Source organism: Anser anser, assembly GCF_964211835.1.
Source record: "Anser anser genome assembly, chromosome: 1".
In the NCBI taxonomy this organism is placed as follows: domain Eukaryota; kingdom Metazoa; phylum Chordata; class Aves; order Anseriformes; family Anatidae; genus Anser; species Anser anser.
This window is the reverse complement of record NC_139720.1, coordinates 46,359,995-46,376,503: the sequence shown is the minus strand read 5'-3', so window position 1 is coordinate 46,376,503 and position 16,509 is coordinate 46,359,995. Positions and strand designations below refer to the sequence as shown.

General features: G+C 35.4%; 1 protein-coding gene across 5 annotated transcripts in view; it reads right to left on the bottom strand.

Moving 5' to 3' along the window:
• ANKS1B (ankyrin repeat and sterile alpha motif domain containing 1B) overlaps window positions 1-16,509 on the bottom strand; it is a 440,891-nt gene that overhangs the window by 334,703 nt on the left and 89,679 nt on the right. For all 5 annotated transcript variants that reach the window (XM_083852386.1, XM_083852391.1, XM_083852392.1 and 2 more), the window contains exon 8: window positions 16,308-16,483. In XM_083852386.1, coding sequence (XP_083708512.1) covers window positions 16,308-16,483 — 176 coding nt within the window. The remainder of the gene's footprint in view (window positions 1-16,307; window positions 16,484-16,509) is intronic.

Below are 16,509 nucleotides of genomic sequence, written 5' to 3'. Positions count from 1 at the left end.
AAGGGAAAAAAGCAGCATTTGGGAATGAAATATAACACTGTCAATAACTATTTTTCCACAGCAGGATCCCTGCATTAACCAAATGTACCCTTCTGGGATTCAGTAAGGATCCCAGCAGAGAGAAGCTTCATTTACAAGACACGCTATGTCTTGCAGACAGAACAATGGTGAAATGTTTTGGTAGCCTGGGCACACCTTTCCCACATTCCCCAAGGCACCCTGCTTGGTGTTTTTCTATTTGTTATCCTCATTATCTTGTCTTCCATCTTGCACTGCAAATCTGCAGCCATTCTTTCACAAATACGTTCCTATTTTATATTTCTTTCATCATAGCCTTGCTATGAGTGTGGTTAGAATTTGATTTCACTTCCTGTATTCAGCAATGGGATGCCAGGAGAAGGATGGTCTTGTACTTAAGGCAGCTGAACGATGGAGAACTGTACTGTATCTGCCTCTGCCACCATCCCTGTGAGATGCTGAGCATGTCCCAAGTTTCTCAAACTTCAAAGACAGTTGCTAAGTTTGTGGTCTTCATTTCTTGGCTATATCAAAATCACAGAGGCAAGTTTGCAGAGATGCTGAGCTACATCAGGAATCAGCATGAGATATTCTGTGACCCTTTCCAGTGTTATATGAGACCAAGTGCTCTGAAAGAACAAGCTTTAGCAGTCCTTGAAGAGAGAATCTTGATCACTGCACCACTGCACACCAGCCAAGCAGCACGACTGCCTTTTTTGCTTGCAGTTCTGTAAAACTAAACTTTGTCTGAAGAAGTCAACTGGTTTGAACTCAAGCACAATCATGTCTGAACCTGGAAAGAAATTACTGTAACTGGAAGTCACCAGAAGGTCAGTTGATTCACAGTCATTTACTACATATAACAATAGTAAAATATTTAAAAACTTTGGACAAACATGATTAATTTACATATTTGCTGAAAAGTACATAAACGTTACTGTTATGCAGTTACTGCTGCTCAGTAAGAAAGTGCTATTGATACCCATCATGATGAGCATCCAAGAAATTAATCATTCAAGGGAAGTGTTCCTTCCCCTCTATTCTGCATTGTTTATATACTAACAAAAAGGTCAATCTTGGCTAATTGATTTTTCACTACAGGTGAAAGCTTCTGAAGTGAATGTTGTAATATCGTATAGATGAAGTAGTATTCATATGAAGATTACCACATTCAGTTCAAAGTACATTAAGATTTTCAAATGGCAGAAAATTCAAGAATTCGGTAAACTGCAAAAATGAGAATGGATCACCAAATGCTTTTAGAAATTATATTTTAGCTATAATAAGCAGGTATTATTTAAGAATAAAGTAGTGTATAAAGCCTATAGAATCTTTTTTTTTTTTTTTTGGTGTCTTTGGAAGCATAACTGCATTTGTTTTTCAGTGGGAAATTAACTGCAAAAGGCATAAGCTACTTGAAGCTGCAATATGCATGTTCCTGATTCATAAATGAATTTAAAACATCTTTCTTTTAAACTAGTTAGAACTGCTTAAAAGCTAAATCTTTCATTTGAGCTACTTGCTTAATCTATGGATTAAACTGATCTATGTATTGTTTAATCTATGGATTAAACTAGTTGTCTTTAACATATGAACATACAGGCACTTTCACATCTTATGTACTCCACCCTAATCCTCCATCTCCTCCATCCTGTCCTGTGGGAGAGGACTGAATTGCCTTCCAAATTTCTTCCTCCTAACATTAGGTAAAACAAATTGAAACTGTCTTTTAAGCATTTGCCTGCACGGTTAATACCAAGTATCAATACCAAGTATTTGGTATTGATTGCTATTGATACTTGGTATTGATACTTGGCATTAACTGAGAATAACTGATTTGATATTACCTAATATCAAAGCACTTCAAGAGCTTTGCTTGGCCATGGAAAAAGAATTTATCGCTTTGAAGGATAAAGCCCCAAGGGGGAATTCAGTCCAGCAAGCCATATAGTCTGCAATGACACTCTATGCAACAGAAATGCATTTCTAGGGATGCCTTCCCATCCCACAGGCATAGGAGGTTTGACCTTAGTTGGTATGTAGAAAGGGCATACACAAATGTAGGCTATGCAAAAATGCATGAATTTGGCAACTTTTCTTGAGTCTTAAGCATTAAGCACATGAATAGTTCCAATTAAGTTAATGGGATTTCTCATGTTAATGATAGGCTTATGTGTCTCCCTGTATCAAGGACTGTGTTTATATGCACATGACTCACTCCAAAATGTGACTCACTGTGAAAAATTCATGTATCAGTTGAGAAAAACTGACAATGAAAGGTACAGGAGCCTGCAGAAAAGCAAAATTGACCATTAATATTTTCAGAAATATTAAATAGAAATAAAAGCTTATGCATATTTACTTTTCATAAAGGATAAAAATGTAATTCAAAGCAAAGACCAGCATTTTTTGCTTTAAATGTCACAGAAAGTAAAGAAAATACTGCTTGGAGAATAACTACAGAGGCATCTCTGTATTCAACATCCCTATACTATCTGAATATTATCATATAACATTTGAAAAACTCAGTGCAATGTAATTGCAAAGCAAATCAGCTGTAAACCATGTATTTTTCTTTTTTTAAAGTTGTGAAAGAGAGGGTGGGTAAGTGGGTGGCAGAATGATGAAACTTATAGAAAATACATTATTTGTCATGAAATAGAGCAGAAGGAACAGAAATTAAAGTAGGGGAAAAATCAGGTGGTAACTGAGTAGGCAGAAGTCACCACTTTATTACTCCTCCAGTGCAGTTTTTTATTTAGCATACATATTCTCAGTAAAAGTGTGTTACTGAAAATGCAGTTATTATTCCATTAAGATGCTGTTGGTTTAATGAAGGACATAAGAGAAAACCATACCTGAGCAGACAAAGCCATTCTAAAGAGGAATTATATACAGCACTGAGTTAGTCATCTATCTGAAGATGAATGCTGGTTAAGAGCAGCTAATCAAAAAGACCTTAAAGAACATTTGTACTAGATTATCTTTAGATCCATTAGTAACAAATTGCCAGCAGTTTCTCATATTGTACCTAAATGCTAAATACAATATAAAAACAATACAGAAGAATAACTAACAATCAGCCGGATGATGCCACTTGACAGTCAAGTCAGTGGGCTACAGAAGTTGAAGGACTAACTGGAAAAGATCAGTCAAACAGTAATACACCTTTTGATCTCAGTAAAATGTACAAGGCCTCAGACTCTCCTACAGGTGAAAAAAAGGATTACAGATATATACACACACACACACCATAAGAGATGCTGAATAGCACATCAACTATCTCTTGTCAGCGACGATGTTGACCAGCACTGTCAACAATTCTCTGTGCAGCCTGACTTACACAGAGTCCAGCTAAATCCTGTCTCCCACTCCTACTCTTTCGTAATTCAAAAGATATGTGGAAGCAGAATTCAAAATCGTCTTCACTAGGAAGGCAAAGGTTTTCCTATGGATGGCAAGAAAAACTACCAGCATGAAGCTCACATACTGCAAGCTGCTGCTTCTTCCTGTCTTATATAATTAAAATAGTCATTTCATTGCAGTTATCTCACTAATGAGGACTACCAGAAGATTTAGGACATTCATTGCTCTTCCCACACTCTCTCTTCTATACTCTTCTATACTGTTCTTTTTAGCTGTGGTATATTCAACATAGTATGGACAGACCTACCCCAACAAAAGTACACCCTTACTTTGTTTTCCAGACATACTCCTCGATAACTTACGAGCTAATACTTAAATTCTTTCTTCAGCCAGTGATCATACAATGTCCTAAAAGTACCATAAAAAAAAAAGGTAATCAAACCAGTGTGACATGCCTTCACCTACAACTCCTACGCAATACTACTTCTTATGAAGTATCTATGACTAAATCAGTAATATGGTAAAATTATTGAGATTCCTTAAAGGAAACACCATTCTGGATAGAGAAAAGGGCAGGGTAGTAAATATTCCAAAACCTGTAAGGAATCAACTACTAATAATTAAAAGAAAGTTCAGCATGGGAATAAAACATTATTACATTTTAATATGATTTGTGTCTAAGATTGGCTGGCAGTGCTGAGGGTGCTTCTTTGCGGGCTTTAATAGTTCATATTCCAAAGATATTGGGCAAAGTACCAATATCAACAGAAATAATAACAGTAGTATTAATAGAAACTGCTCAATTTCAAATAACTACTGAAGCAAATAAAAATGAAGAGCCTCTTCCGAGATTTTCCCTCATGGCACTAAACTGAGGCTTATAATAAGTTTAGGAAGGACAGATGACAAGAGAAAAGAAAATAGGTTATCAAAAATGGCATAAATCATTCAACTCTTACATCCTTCTGGAAAAGCAGAGAAAGCAATGTAAAAACAGATGTGTGTATGGCCAAGTAACCCTAGTTTCTGCTTCTAATCCCAGTGCAAAAGGTTATACCACTGAACTCAGACTACGATTTTGGTATATAGGAAAGTTAGAGAAAGACTAAGGAGCGCATTTATAGTACATTGTTGATCTGCACTAATTCCATGGGCAAACATTTCTAATGCACTGTAAAAATTATGCAGTTGCCCCTCAACTCTGAATTACTCCTGATCACATACTTTATGGAGGTGTAAGAATCTGGTCCAATGTACTTTTCTGTCATTCTTTTTCTATTTGCTGAGCTTATTCACAGGGACTGAAAAAAATCTATCAACAGAATGTAATGAAACTCTATGTCATGAGTGGTCAGCTACTTCAAGATTTAAGGACAAACATACTTAATCTCTTTTTATGTGTCAAGGAACAAATGAATGTGTTTTTTGCAAGCAGGATGGGAAAAAAAATTAAAGAAAGAAATTAAGCAAGTAATACAAAAATGTCCATTTGCCCAAATGTTCTAATTTCATCTACTAAACATTTTTTAAAGAAAACATTCTTTTTGTATTATCTTATCGTGGGATTTTGCCCTCTGAAGTATGGCAAAATAGTGACCATTCATATTACTCGTATCCTGTTCTCTCTTATTAAGAAGAAGGGAACAAGGGAAACTGGTACTGCTACTGCTAAGAAAGTACCTGCTTATTCAACTTCAAAAGAATCATAGAATATGATACAGTGAAACAATACATTGGTATTTATCTCCATCCCTTAATGGATCCTGTAGGGACCCATGTAGCTTTAACGGATTTGTACACTCCATCTTCTGTTTAGACCATAAGGACAAAACTTCTATGCTGTTCCCCTCACAACAGAAAACATATGATAGACATACCCATATGGTTTTCACTCTTCTCATGCATGTCCTATCAGATGGTAATCATCAGGCTTTATTCATCTGCCAGTTCCAAACTTATTGAGTTTATTCTTCTACTAATGGAGCAAACATGAAATCAATGTTGATTTCAGGTATATACAAAAGGCATTTAAGAATTTTATCATTTTTTCTCTACTATTTGTCTCCTGTTGTATAGTAGAACACTCATTTATTCTCATGTCACTATATATTAAAACATACAACCAAACCTGCACTGGTTTGGTTGACAACAGAGGGAAAGTTCTAGAAATATTACAGAAAAACTTACCAATGTAACATGCAGAAAAATCAAATACTAAAAAGTTCTAAAATTATTTACTTTTTGTTTTAAGTTTGTGGGATAGAAAAGAGTACATTTGAAAGCTTTCATAGAATGATAGAATCACTTAGGTTGGAAAAGACCTCTAAGACCCTCTGGTCCAACCTTTAACCTAGCACTGCCAAGTCCACCATTAAATCATATCACTAAGCTCTACATCTATATGTTTTTGGAAGACCTTCAGGGATCGTGACTTAACTGCTTCCCTGGGCAGACTGTTCCAAAACTTCACAACTTAAATAAAGAATTTTTTCCTAACATCCTACCTAAAACTAACATTTTTTCCTAACATCCAACTTAAACCTCCCCTGGTGCAACTTCATTCTCCTTCTTTCCTTATTAACTCAGTTACCTTTGCCCTATGGTAAACACCTACATATGACTGTGAAAAATAAATCTCCTACATATTCAAACTCATGCTTTTTAAAAACTACCAAAACTATTTTTTTCAAAGAGACTAAATATGTTTTTAGAAACTAAAAGCTAAATGTAACTATATTTTAGAGAGATCCCTCACATTCTTTGTCAGTCTCATACTTAGTTACATAGTCTATTGCTCAAATGGATTATTAAAGTTTCACAAATATTTCTGAATCCTTACTGTTAACACTGCCCATCTACTGGATGGACATTTGGGTCTTGATTAAGTTGCCTCTACACTGAGGTCAAGTGCCATCATTGGGTACTCTGCCTCTAACTTCAATTCTAGGACATCACAACTTTCCAAGCCCTTTTTCACATCTGTGAGACCCATGAAGATGGCTCAGCTGCTGACCAGAACAGGACTAGATGTCTCTGTTTATGCAACTGATTTGAAGGATTCAGCTGCCAATAACAGGCATCCTGTGCTATTTTAGACACTGCATGGTAGCTGTTGAACCTTAATCACTGCTCCAGAAAGCATGACAGAGCCCATTTTAGCCTCATGCAAGACACCTTGTGTATCTGCAGCGACATGAGATACTTAATGTTTATACAGCTGAATCGTACCTTTGGAGTTTCTACATCTGTGCTGGTGATACTCTGATTGATTAGGAAGAAAATGAATTTTAAGAAAGGAAGAAAAACAAGAAGATCATGTTGAAAAAAATTTTTTGTTCTCTTCTGAGGGAGAAGTTGCAAACTTCATTTTGGCTGAAGTACTGGAGAAAAGTCTGAGGAGAGGAGAAACCCATGGGAAATGGAGAGTGTGAGTCCATGACAGTTTTTTGGCAGGCCTCTAGGGAAAGCCAAGGCTTGAAGGAAATATCTTTGTTGACTGATACCAGTCATAGCAGTAATAGCTAGCAGTAATAGCAAAAGTCATCAGTCTTGTTGATGATTTATTTTTGTATGACACAAAGTCATTGAAGTTAATATTGCAAAATCACATTTCTAGATGAAAATCTCATAGTATTATCTTCTCATTGTTTTTCAGAAGTGATTGAAACTCTCTCAGAAAATCCCAAATTAAGCTGGAAACTGTAACTTAAAAATGCACACCATGTTGCTCAGTACTGCACACTCACAGGATAATGGGTACTGAGAGTATGGAAGAAAAAGAAGAGCGAAGTGTTCTGCTGCATAAACCTGGCAAGAATGCCCACAATGGAACAGGCAGCTTAAAAGTGAAAAGGAAAGGCACAAACGGGGATGAAAAAGAAGGTTCACTTAAACACTGAATAACACACACACAAAATATCTAATTAAAGCAAATATTCTTCATATTGGTAAAATGATCTCAAGATCAGTTCTGATAGTCTACAGACCCTGGGTAATCTTCCTGAGATTAGTAGATTTCTTTGGTACCCAGTTGAGTATAATGACACAGAGATTAGTCTTCAAATTACATATGTGCTCACTACTACAGTGTATGACAGTCTCTGATCTAAAATGGTATTTGTGAAAAAATGCAAGGATCTGCTGTGGTTAATTTAATAAACATAGCTGTCCAACAGGATTCTCGAGTAGATAAAGTAGTACGAATCATTTGCAAAACATCCCAAATTTACATACAGCTTTGTAGCCATGAAAACAAACAAGCTCTTTGATCTGAAAAGCTTATATTATAATGACTTTATATGGAAAAAAATGCTACCCCCATATCTGAGATCCTTATGTAAAAGAGATTTAGCTAGAATGAAAGAGTCCACAGCAGGGCAAGCAAAGTGGTTGGTAGCACAGCAAGATTTACATACAAAATAAACTTGCAAATGCTAGGATTACTTAGTCAGGAAAATGAAAGCTTTAAGAAAGAACAAGCCTGAAGTACTGCAAGTTATGGAGGGTGTGCACAAACTATTTGTTCTTTTCTACTCTGTCAGATTTTACCAGGGAAGAATAAATGCAAGTATATACTTGGGAAATAAAAGAAAATTCCTATACATACCGCACACGTTCTGCAAAACATCCTGATACAGGGGTTATTGAGGTAAACACTGTGGCATATTGGAGCAAAAGGATTAGATACATTTACACACCAGTGCAAGGTAAACACCTAACTACATTCAGAAAGATTCATATGTCTGTAAGCTATTTTCCTGCAAGTATCTGAGAGTCAAGGAATTTGCCACACATATGTAATTGGGCAGACTGACTAAATATTCAGAAAACCATCATAGCAGAAAAGTAGTAGTACTTAATAATACAGATCAGATGAACTGGTGGCTTGGCCAGCACCTTCCCCTAGTTATTCTTTACTCCATGTAGTTTAAATTGTTGTCATGTTTCGGGATTTTATATTCTTAAATAAGTGCTGACTGTCTCACAGGGTATGTCTGTGCAGCACACTGGAGGATTGTCTAGCAATACTTCTACCAGAAATCACAGCAGCAGGGAGCTGCAGGCTAATTTAGTTGGCTGTGAAGCATGCCACCGGGCAAATTATTCTATGTAGAGTTCCACCCGGTTGCAGTTAGGATCCCTCCAACAAAGAAATCTTTATGATGTTGTACTGAAGCATAGCATAACTTACAGATACAGAAAATAACCTGCTGTAGTTCTTTTAATAACTGCAGAACATAGGCTAGGAAAGAATAACAAAGAAATGTCTGAACTTCCCTTGGCTAGGTAAGCTAACTAACAGAAGGGGCAAACATTTGTATGAAGTTCGTATGTTTCCCTCTGCTTCTTTACAATGACTACCTCATATTTAGATAGAATTTAGAAACCATTTTGTAAAGTACCTTATAGCAAGGTACCATACCTGACGACAGAAACTGTGGATGCTTGGTACTGGATGTCAGATTATAAATGTCTGATCAAACTAATTACAGCAACAACAGTTCTCAGTGGGAAATACCACTGTGTGCATAAGAAACTGGAACTAACAGATGGTTTTCAGTTGGGTGGTAGCTTTTAAAAACAATTTATAAAGTTATATAATCTTATCTTCAGAGAGTGGGTAGACCTTTGCAACAAGGGAATCTTAAAATGTAAGGTTTATATACCCTGTGAGGGATGGCTTTCATATCTTTATCTCCAACAGAAACAAGACTTAGCATTTGCTTGTAAAATGAGATTTGTAACCAAACTAGAACTAAGAGCTAGGGATCAACAATACAATATCCTTTCCATGTCATAATTTGGCCATATATAAATTATCTATCACTATCATAAAAAGGGAATTAAGTAAGGTATTCCAAACACTGACCCTTGGTAAAATTATTTTTACTTTTTCTTTGACATCAAAAAGACAAAATGTGAAAATAATTATAGCTAAGATGTATTATCAAAATCAGTAATTTTTAGTATATTAAATAATTTAAAATATACCTGCTTCTCTCCATGGAGTCCCAAAAAATAAGGTCAGATTGTTTTACTATTCCATAATAAATTCCTTAATATTCCTTAATAAATAAGTAACCAAATTTGTTCTTGAATGTGTTTTTAATTTATCCTCATCAATCAGCTACATACTTCTAGCTTGCCCATCATCATCATGTGGAATTTTGTCTCACTCTCCAAATAATGCCTATATGCAAATGTGTGATATTGTCAAAGATGCCACTTTTGATCCAAGACAGCAATCAATCTCAGCAATTGTACTATTTCAGCACACCCATTATTTATTTAAATGTTGTGTTAAAGAAAAACGCAGTATTATTGAATCCTCAAATAATCCTTCTAAATTGTCTCAAAATTCTTCAACAAATTCCAGTGATTATTACTTTGCAAAATAAAAAGTAATCACTTTCAAATTTTTGTGCATGTGCTTTTTATCTAAATTAATTTTTCTTTGTATTAGATAAAAGATAAGAATAACGGACCATGCATAAATTTTATTCAACTTTAATATATTCATTCTAAACTAACTTATTTCCAAAACACACAGTTCTATCATTTCAAATCTCTTAAACATAAAAGAAATCCATAATCATAGCTTTATTGTCTTTATATAACCTCACCTTGATTTTCTGACATGGGAGCTGAAAGTGAATCTTCACTTGAATGTGTACCATCAGGGTTTTCAACAATGTTAATCTGACAAGTTTTTAAGACTATTTTTCTCATTCTGTCTGAGTGTACATAAGTATCAACTTCCCTTTTTGGATGACAGAATTAAGGATAAATTGACATTTATATTCTTGTGATGAAATCCAAATCTTTTTCCTGAGACTATACAGAACCTTTTTTCATGTTTAAATTTAAATTACTGCTGCCAGCCTTTATTATCTATTATATAACTGCATTAAATTTAATCAGATGTACTGCTGCCACTTCTGAGAAATCCCTCCGTAGTACAGTCCCTATAATCCTACATGGTTTTAGTACTTCAGTTTTATTCTGTAAGCAAAAAAAATGGGGGCACCTGATAACAAGTTTCTCAGTATATACTCCAGGTAATTAAGTAGAATCTTAAAAGAACAAAAGCATTTTCTGGAATTGTATCTTATTTAGTCTGAACTCATGTCACAAATCCGAAGATACTGCATTTCCACTTGCAAATCTATAATGTAGGTTATGTATTATGCTTCTCAACATAATAGCATAAATGTAAAAGCAAACATTGCAAGCAAATATGTACCACACAAGATTAAGATGACTGATCTGAAGAAAATAATTCCATTTGGAGCTTCATTTTTATTTAGTGTGTCTGGCAGAGTTTTATTATTTTAAAATTAGTTCAAAATTTCTCTGCCCTTTTTTTTGTTGTTGTTGTTCCTTAACTCCAAATATGGAGAATATTTGTTTATACTCACGGTGTAAGGAACACAACACTTCTCATATTCATTCTTAATTGAGGATTAGAAATATATAATCACCTTCTGAACAGAATAAGATAAACCTGATTGAGTCAATTAATAATGTTCATTACATTATCAAAATTACAAAAGATTGAAATGTATTGTATCCAACACGTATATCTTGCACATATATATATATACATGCACATGTGTACATAGGGGAGTGCAGAAGTTCTTAATACTCTATATTTTGTTTTGCAAACACATACAAACAAAAAGTAGCATAACATTGGTATCTATAGGAATTTTTTCTTATGTGGACACAAAAAAAATCTCTCAACTTACTGATTGTTTTTAAATTAAGAAACACAATGAGTAAGTACATCATAATAAAAAAGCATATTTGTGTTTTTAATACCATGTTTAGAACAATTCATTCCCACAGGAGTACATACACAGGAACCCCAAACATGACAAAAAATGGATAATGATGTTTGTTAATACTCCAGGAGAAGAGGAATCTAAATCAAAGCATTTTACTTGCAAGAGCTCTGGAAGATTCCTCACAATATACACTGCAACAATCTTGTGTTTGTTTTCCTGACACTTAATTCTTCTGGATCTTTGGTTTGCAAGTTATACCCATTTAAATTTTCTTACCTGCTCTAGAATTCACAGAGATCTTTTGAATATACACTTGACGTGTAACTTCTATGTTATAAAATACCTGTAAATTTAGCCCTGAGATTTTAGTTTGTAGCTTAAATGCATGCCATGATGTTCAAAAATTTTTCTTCTTACAGGAACTAGAGACATTTTAAAGTAGTTTGTACTATCAACTGTGTTAAAAATGCATGATTTTAACATAGCAATGAAAAAAGTTGGAAAACTCTTATATAAGATGGCTGCTTTTGTTCTTGAAATTACTGAGCCAGACTGCCATCTATTGGAAAATAAATACTTCTAAAATTATACTTTTTTTTGAAAACTGAAAATATTATAGGTTATTGTGAAAACCTGATTTTGCTAGCAACCATACTTAAAACGGTTTAATTTTTTAAAAAGAAATTCCTAAGTTAACTGAACTGTTGCAATCAAGGATTTTCCTACATCTTTTCCCATCTCATATTCTGGAAGCACAGTTCATTTTCTGATTTCCTGAACAGTCAAATCCCAGTTATTTGGAGTTAAAGTAATGCACTTTGCAAACATAGTAAAATTGTACTATGTAATATGCCAGCATTGAACAAATACATAGATAGAAAACTCTCCCAGCTCACCTGTGCAGCAGCTGTCTAGGCTTTCCATGTCTTTGCATGCACAGAGGAGCTAAACAGTATATTCAAGTCATAATGAGCAAAATGAAAAATAAGGCAGAAGGGAAACGGGAGTAAAAATCTATGAATCCAACATCAACTCCACCCAGTGTATGCACCTTTGAGAGAAATGCTCAATTCGAACTGAAATGATGCCTAGATATATAAACGCCTTTTTGGAGCTCACTCCAAAATAGCATAATGACCCCCATTTCCAGACACAAAATTATGTTCAATCTGGCCTTTAATTTGTGGAGACAATGAACAGGGGGTTGCTGCGTGATAACTTTTACAACACTTACTTTAATGAATAGTGAAGACAGATTAAGAAAATATGGAATATTTTACATGATAGCACATCAGAAGTACATAAAAACAAAGACAGAGTTGCAAAATCAAGCACTGAAAATTATAAAGGTTCTGGTGTAGCTTTAACTTTCTTTAGTTTATTCTTAATAATGTGCTCTTCAAATAAACACTTATTCTCATCTGACTTTGTACTATTTAACAAACAAGCATTCAAAACTTTTATCCTCTGTTCTTATTCAGGAAGATAGCACGGTCCACAAACTGTTCTTCAAGAACCCCAAATTTTATCCAGTTTCCCTTTCAGCTTTTGGAATGGAATTGTGCTGTGGGGGCATTTTTACTCACGTCAACAGAGAGCTGACTTGTAATTTGGAATTAAGGTGACTAAACCAAAAATTTTTATCTAGGAACCTCCTTTTCAGTTTCACCTGACATCAGAGCTGTGTAAACTCTACTTCTTATTTGACTTTAAGATACTGTAAACACGTTGACCTCTGGTTTTGTTAATGCCTTATGTCGCAAGTCATACACCTGGTCAACAGAAACATAATAAAACTTGTAGTAAAACATGTAGTCTTTTCAATGCAAAATTTGACAAAAAGCTTGTACTGGAGGTTGAAGTCCACTAATTCAAACATATCAGAAAAACATGCTGAGTAGTTGGACCACTACTCATCCAACAACTTGGCAAGTGGATGACTGGATTCAATTCTGTCCTTGCCCTAAGAGAGTTCTAACACACAACTTCTTCAAAAGAAAATGTAGTATTCTATAGATGCTTTATCATTGATTAACAAACAATGCAAGGCATCTGAGGCCAGAGACAGAACAGAATTACTAGTGAATATGCAGTCCTAAGTCATGCTGTCAGGATTGCACTGGTATTTTTCCAGTGGCTGTCATGCACAAAGAATCCTGGAGGGATCAACTCAGACCTTTTATTTGGGAGACTGTAAATGTGATGTCAAACCCATCTTTATTCCATAGAGAGAACTGAACCCCACTTTCCCACTTTCCAGATGAAGCCTTTTATGGTCCAGTTACTGCATTAAAAAGTAAACATCCCCGGTATCCTTGTGCAAAACAAAAACAGCGAGTTCTGCTCTTTCAAATAACAGGACAGAAGTCCAAACTGCGTACTAGATAGACAGACTTACCTTTCTTCAGTTCTGAATCAATTTAAACTTTACGAAGCCAGAGCAGTGCCACAGGTGATTTGGTCCTCTTCAAAAGAACCAGTTGTTAAAAAAAAAAAAAAAAAAAAAAGCTAGCAAACATCCCTCATTTCCTGAAGCTTTCTCTTTCATATGCCCATGCTAGCTAACTTCAGGAGGTGGCTGCTGATGGTCCTTGTTCCAACTGACCAGGTCTTGACTCACAAGCTCCTATTACCAACAGAAGTTCCTCAGCCTTGCCCTCCTATTTCTCTGAAGAATAGCATGATGCAAAGGGACGGATATGATGTCTCCTAGCAGCCAGTTCCTTTGGAGAATCTCTCAAGGTTCAAAAAACAACATGACAGGTTTTGGAACCTGTTCAGATCACTGGATTACAGAAGTTCAAAAGCTTGCACCAATCTCTGGACCCAGCATTTGTCCAGGACATAACATCACCTGATACATTACCAATGGAGAACTGACTTCTGCACCAGCTCAGAGCTGACACTGCCTTGATTCAATCAGCAATGCCTGTTAGGGGAAAAACTGCTGATTTGAACCTGAAGCAAGTGCTTGCTTGTAGAGGTTCACCTGGTGCAGTTCTCACCCCTGTGCTGGAGCTGGTAAAAAAGAAAGACAACACTTTGTCCCACAGGCAGAAAGAGTCTGTGCTCCAGTGTCACCACACTCCTGTGATGCCCCTGCTTCCAAAGGGTCTTGGCACATGCAGTAGCAATGAATGTGAGCTAAATGGATGTAGAAAACAGAGGAGTCCCCATTTACCCTACTGAGATTATTTATGGAAGCTTCCCAGCAAGGAGGAAACTGAAGTCAGAAAAAAGTTGTAAGAATCTTTTTCTTCCTTAATACATATCCAGGGATCTATTTATGCCTCTCCATGTCTATATATGTTTCTACTTGTCTCTTTCTCTCTGTATATCTACATTCTTATATATAAATACTCATTTAGGTTTCTTCAGTCATCGCCCTTCATTCCACCCTTCACAACCACCTTGCTTGTTGGTTCTGCCCCCAGAATAGTTGGCAACATTAACCTTTGCACCAGAGCTAAACACTTCTCTTCATTTCAGTGCTTTTTCCTGATGATGCCTGGATGGCTCCTTACAGAGCCTGTGGGTTTTCATATCACCCATGCAATACACAGGGAGTCTGTACACCAAGGGAAGGCAGCACTTCCCCAAACTATAAGACTGAATGTCAAACTGGGAATAACAAACTTTCTGGCTACTAGGCAGCCAGGCAGCAACTGAACAGACTTAGTAACCTTAAGATACTTTTAAAGATGAAATGGATCTTTTAGATCAAACAGCAAAATCACACATCAAAGCAGAGTTCTTTCCATATATAAGCCTGTGTAGTTGGGTCTACTCTAGGGGAAAACATGCTCTGGAGTGTGTACAATCACCCTGATTCTAGTTTTCTTTGAAAGAAAAGCTTGTTTCACTAGTAGGAAAGAGACAGAATATGCTTTAACCAGTCCCTGTTTCTGAAGATTTGTTTACACCTCTGGTTCAAGAAACAAATAGATAAAATCTCAGCAAATGTATTTGCCTGATTTACCGGCTCCAGGTAAATTACAGATTTACTGACTGAATACTTCCTATTCACATTCTATTTCATTTAGGTCACTAAAAATTTCATTCCAAGTAGACAGAATTATATGGATTACATTTTCTGCAAAACAGCAGCTGAGCAGATTTAAATAGCAGTTAGCACCTAAATACAGAGAGACACTAAAAAGATGCATAAAAATGCTTAAACGGGTTCAGTACCTTGTTTAGACTGACTTCAATTTGGGTTACGTACCTAATTGCTCAAATGTAGAAGGGCTTTATAAAAGTAGCTACTGCACTTTAGGGCAGCTAACCATCTTTGTAAATTTCATTCTGTCTACATACATTGTAACAAATCCTTCAGCACATAAAATTCCTTAACTTGCTATGCTTCTCCCTGCACATGAGCGTAATTGTTGTTAACTTATTAAAAAAATAAATAAATAAATAAATAAAATTGAAAGTTAGCATGTAATATTTTCGCTCTGTTCCGTGCATTATTTCCTGGGCAATTCCGTTTACTTTACTTACTGAGGAAGAGAATTCAATTAAAAGAAAAAAAAAAGTGCCTTGTTACCATGTAATGAAAAAATGAATCCTATAGGACTTTATTCACAGGAATCGTATTAATCAAGTTAAATTTTTAACTGCAGTTGGAAATCACTGAAGTATCAGAACCACAACAATTTTCAGTATTACACACTCAGTCTTTAATACCATTAACTACCAGGAAATAAAATGTGTAGGAATCATAACTGAAGATGGTTAGCTTCTTATTTTGGGGGGCACTTCTGATTAGATCCTACAAGCCTTTAGTCTCAGGTATGGTACTAAGCACACGGATTTCAATTGATTTCTCAAAACAAAAACCACCATCTCCTTGCACTCCCCATGCTCAAAAGACAAACTAGCCTGAGCTTTTGGTCATATTAGTGGTGCCATCAAAAGCTTTTCTTAGGTCTGGCAGACAATAACTTTATAAAATTAGGGGAACATTAAATTCTACATGAATATAATATATATAATGAGCACATTATATTCTTTTTTACTGTTATATTGTTAGACTTGTACTATGCTTACTCTTGTACTATTTCTTGAATGTGCCATAAAAATGTGTATATATATATATATATATATAATGCCTTTGTATCCCATCTTACTTACTACATTAAGCTTGGTTTGGCTTCCACTCGTCATAAGTTCTTCCTCTGATATTTTACTAAAATTGTCCAGATAATGATCAGATATTGTATGAGACAGATCTTCAAAAGAGTATTCCTTTTCTTGGCACAATTTGATTTCATCTAAGAGCTTTGATAATTCTCCCGTCACAGCTTCACCTTTAAAAACAGACATACCATTAGTC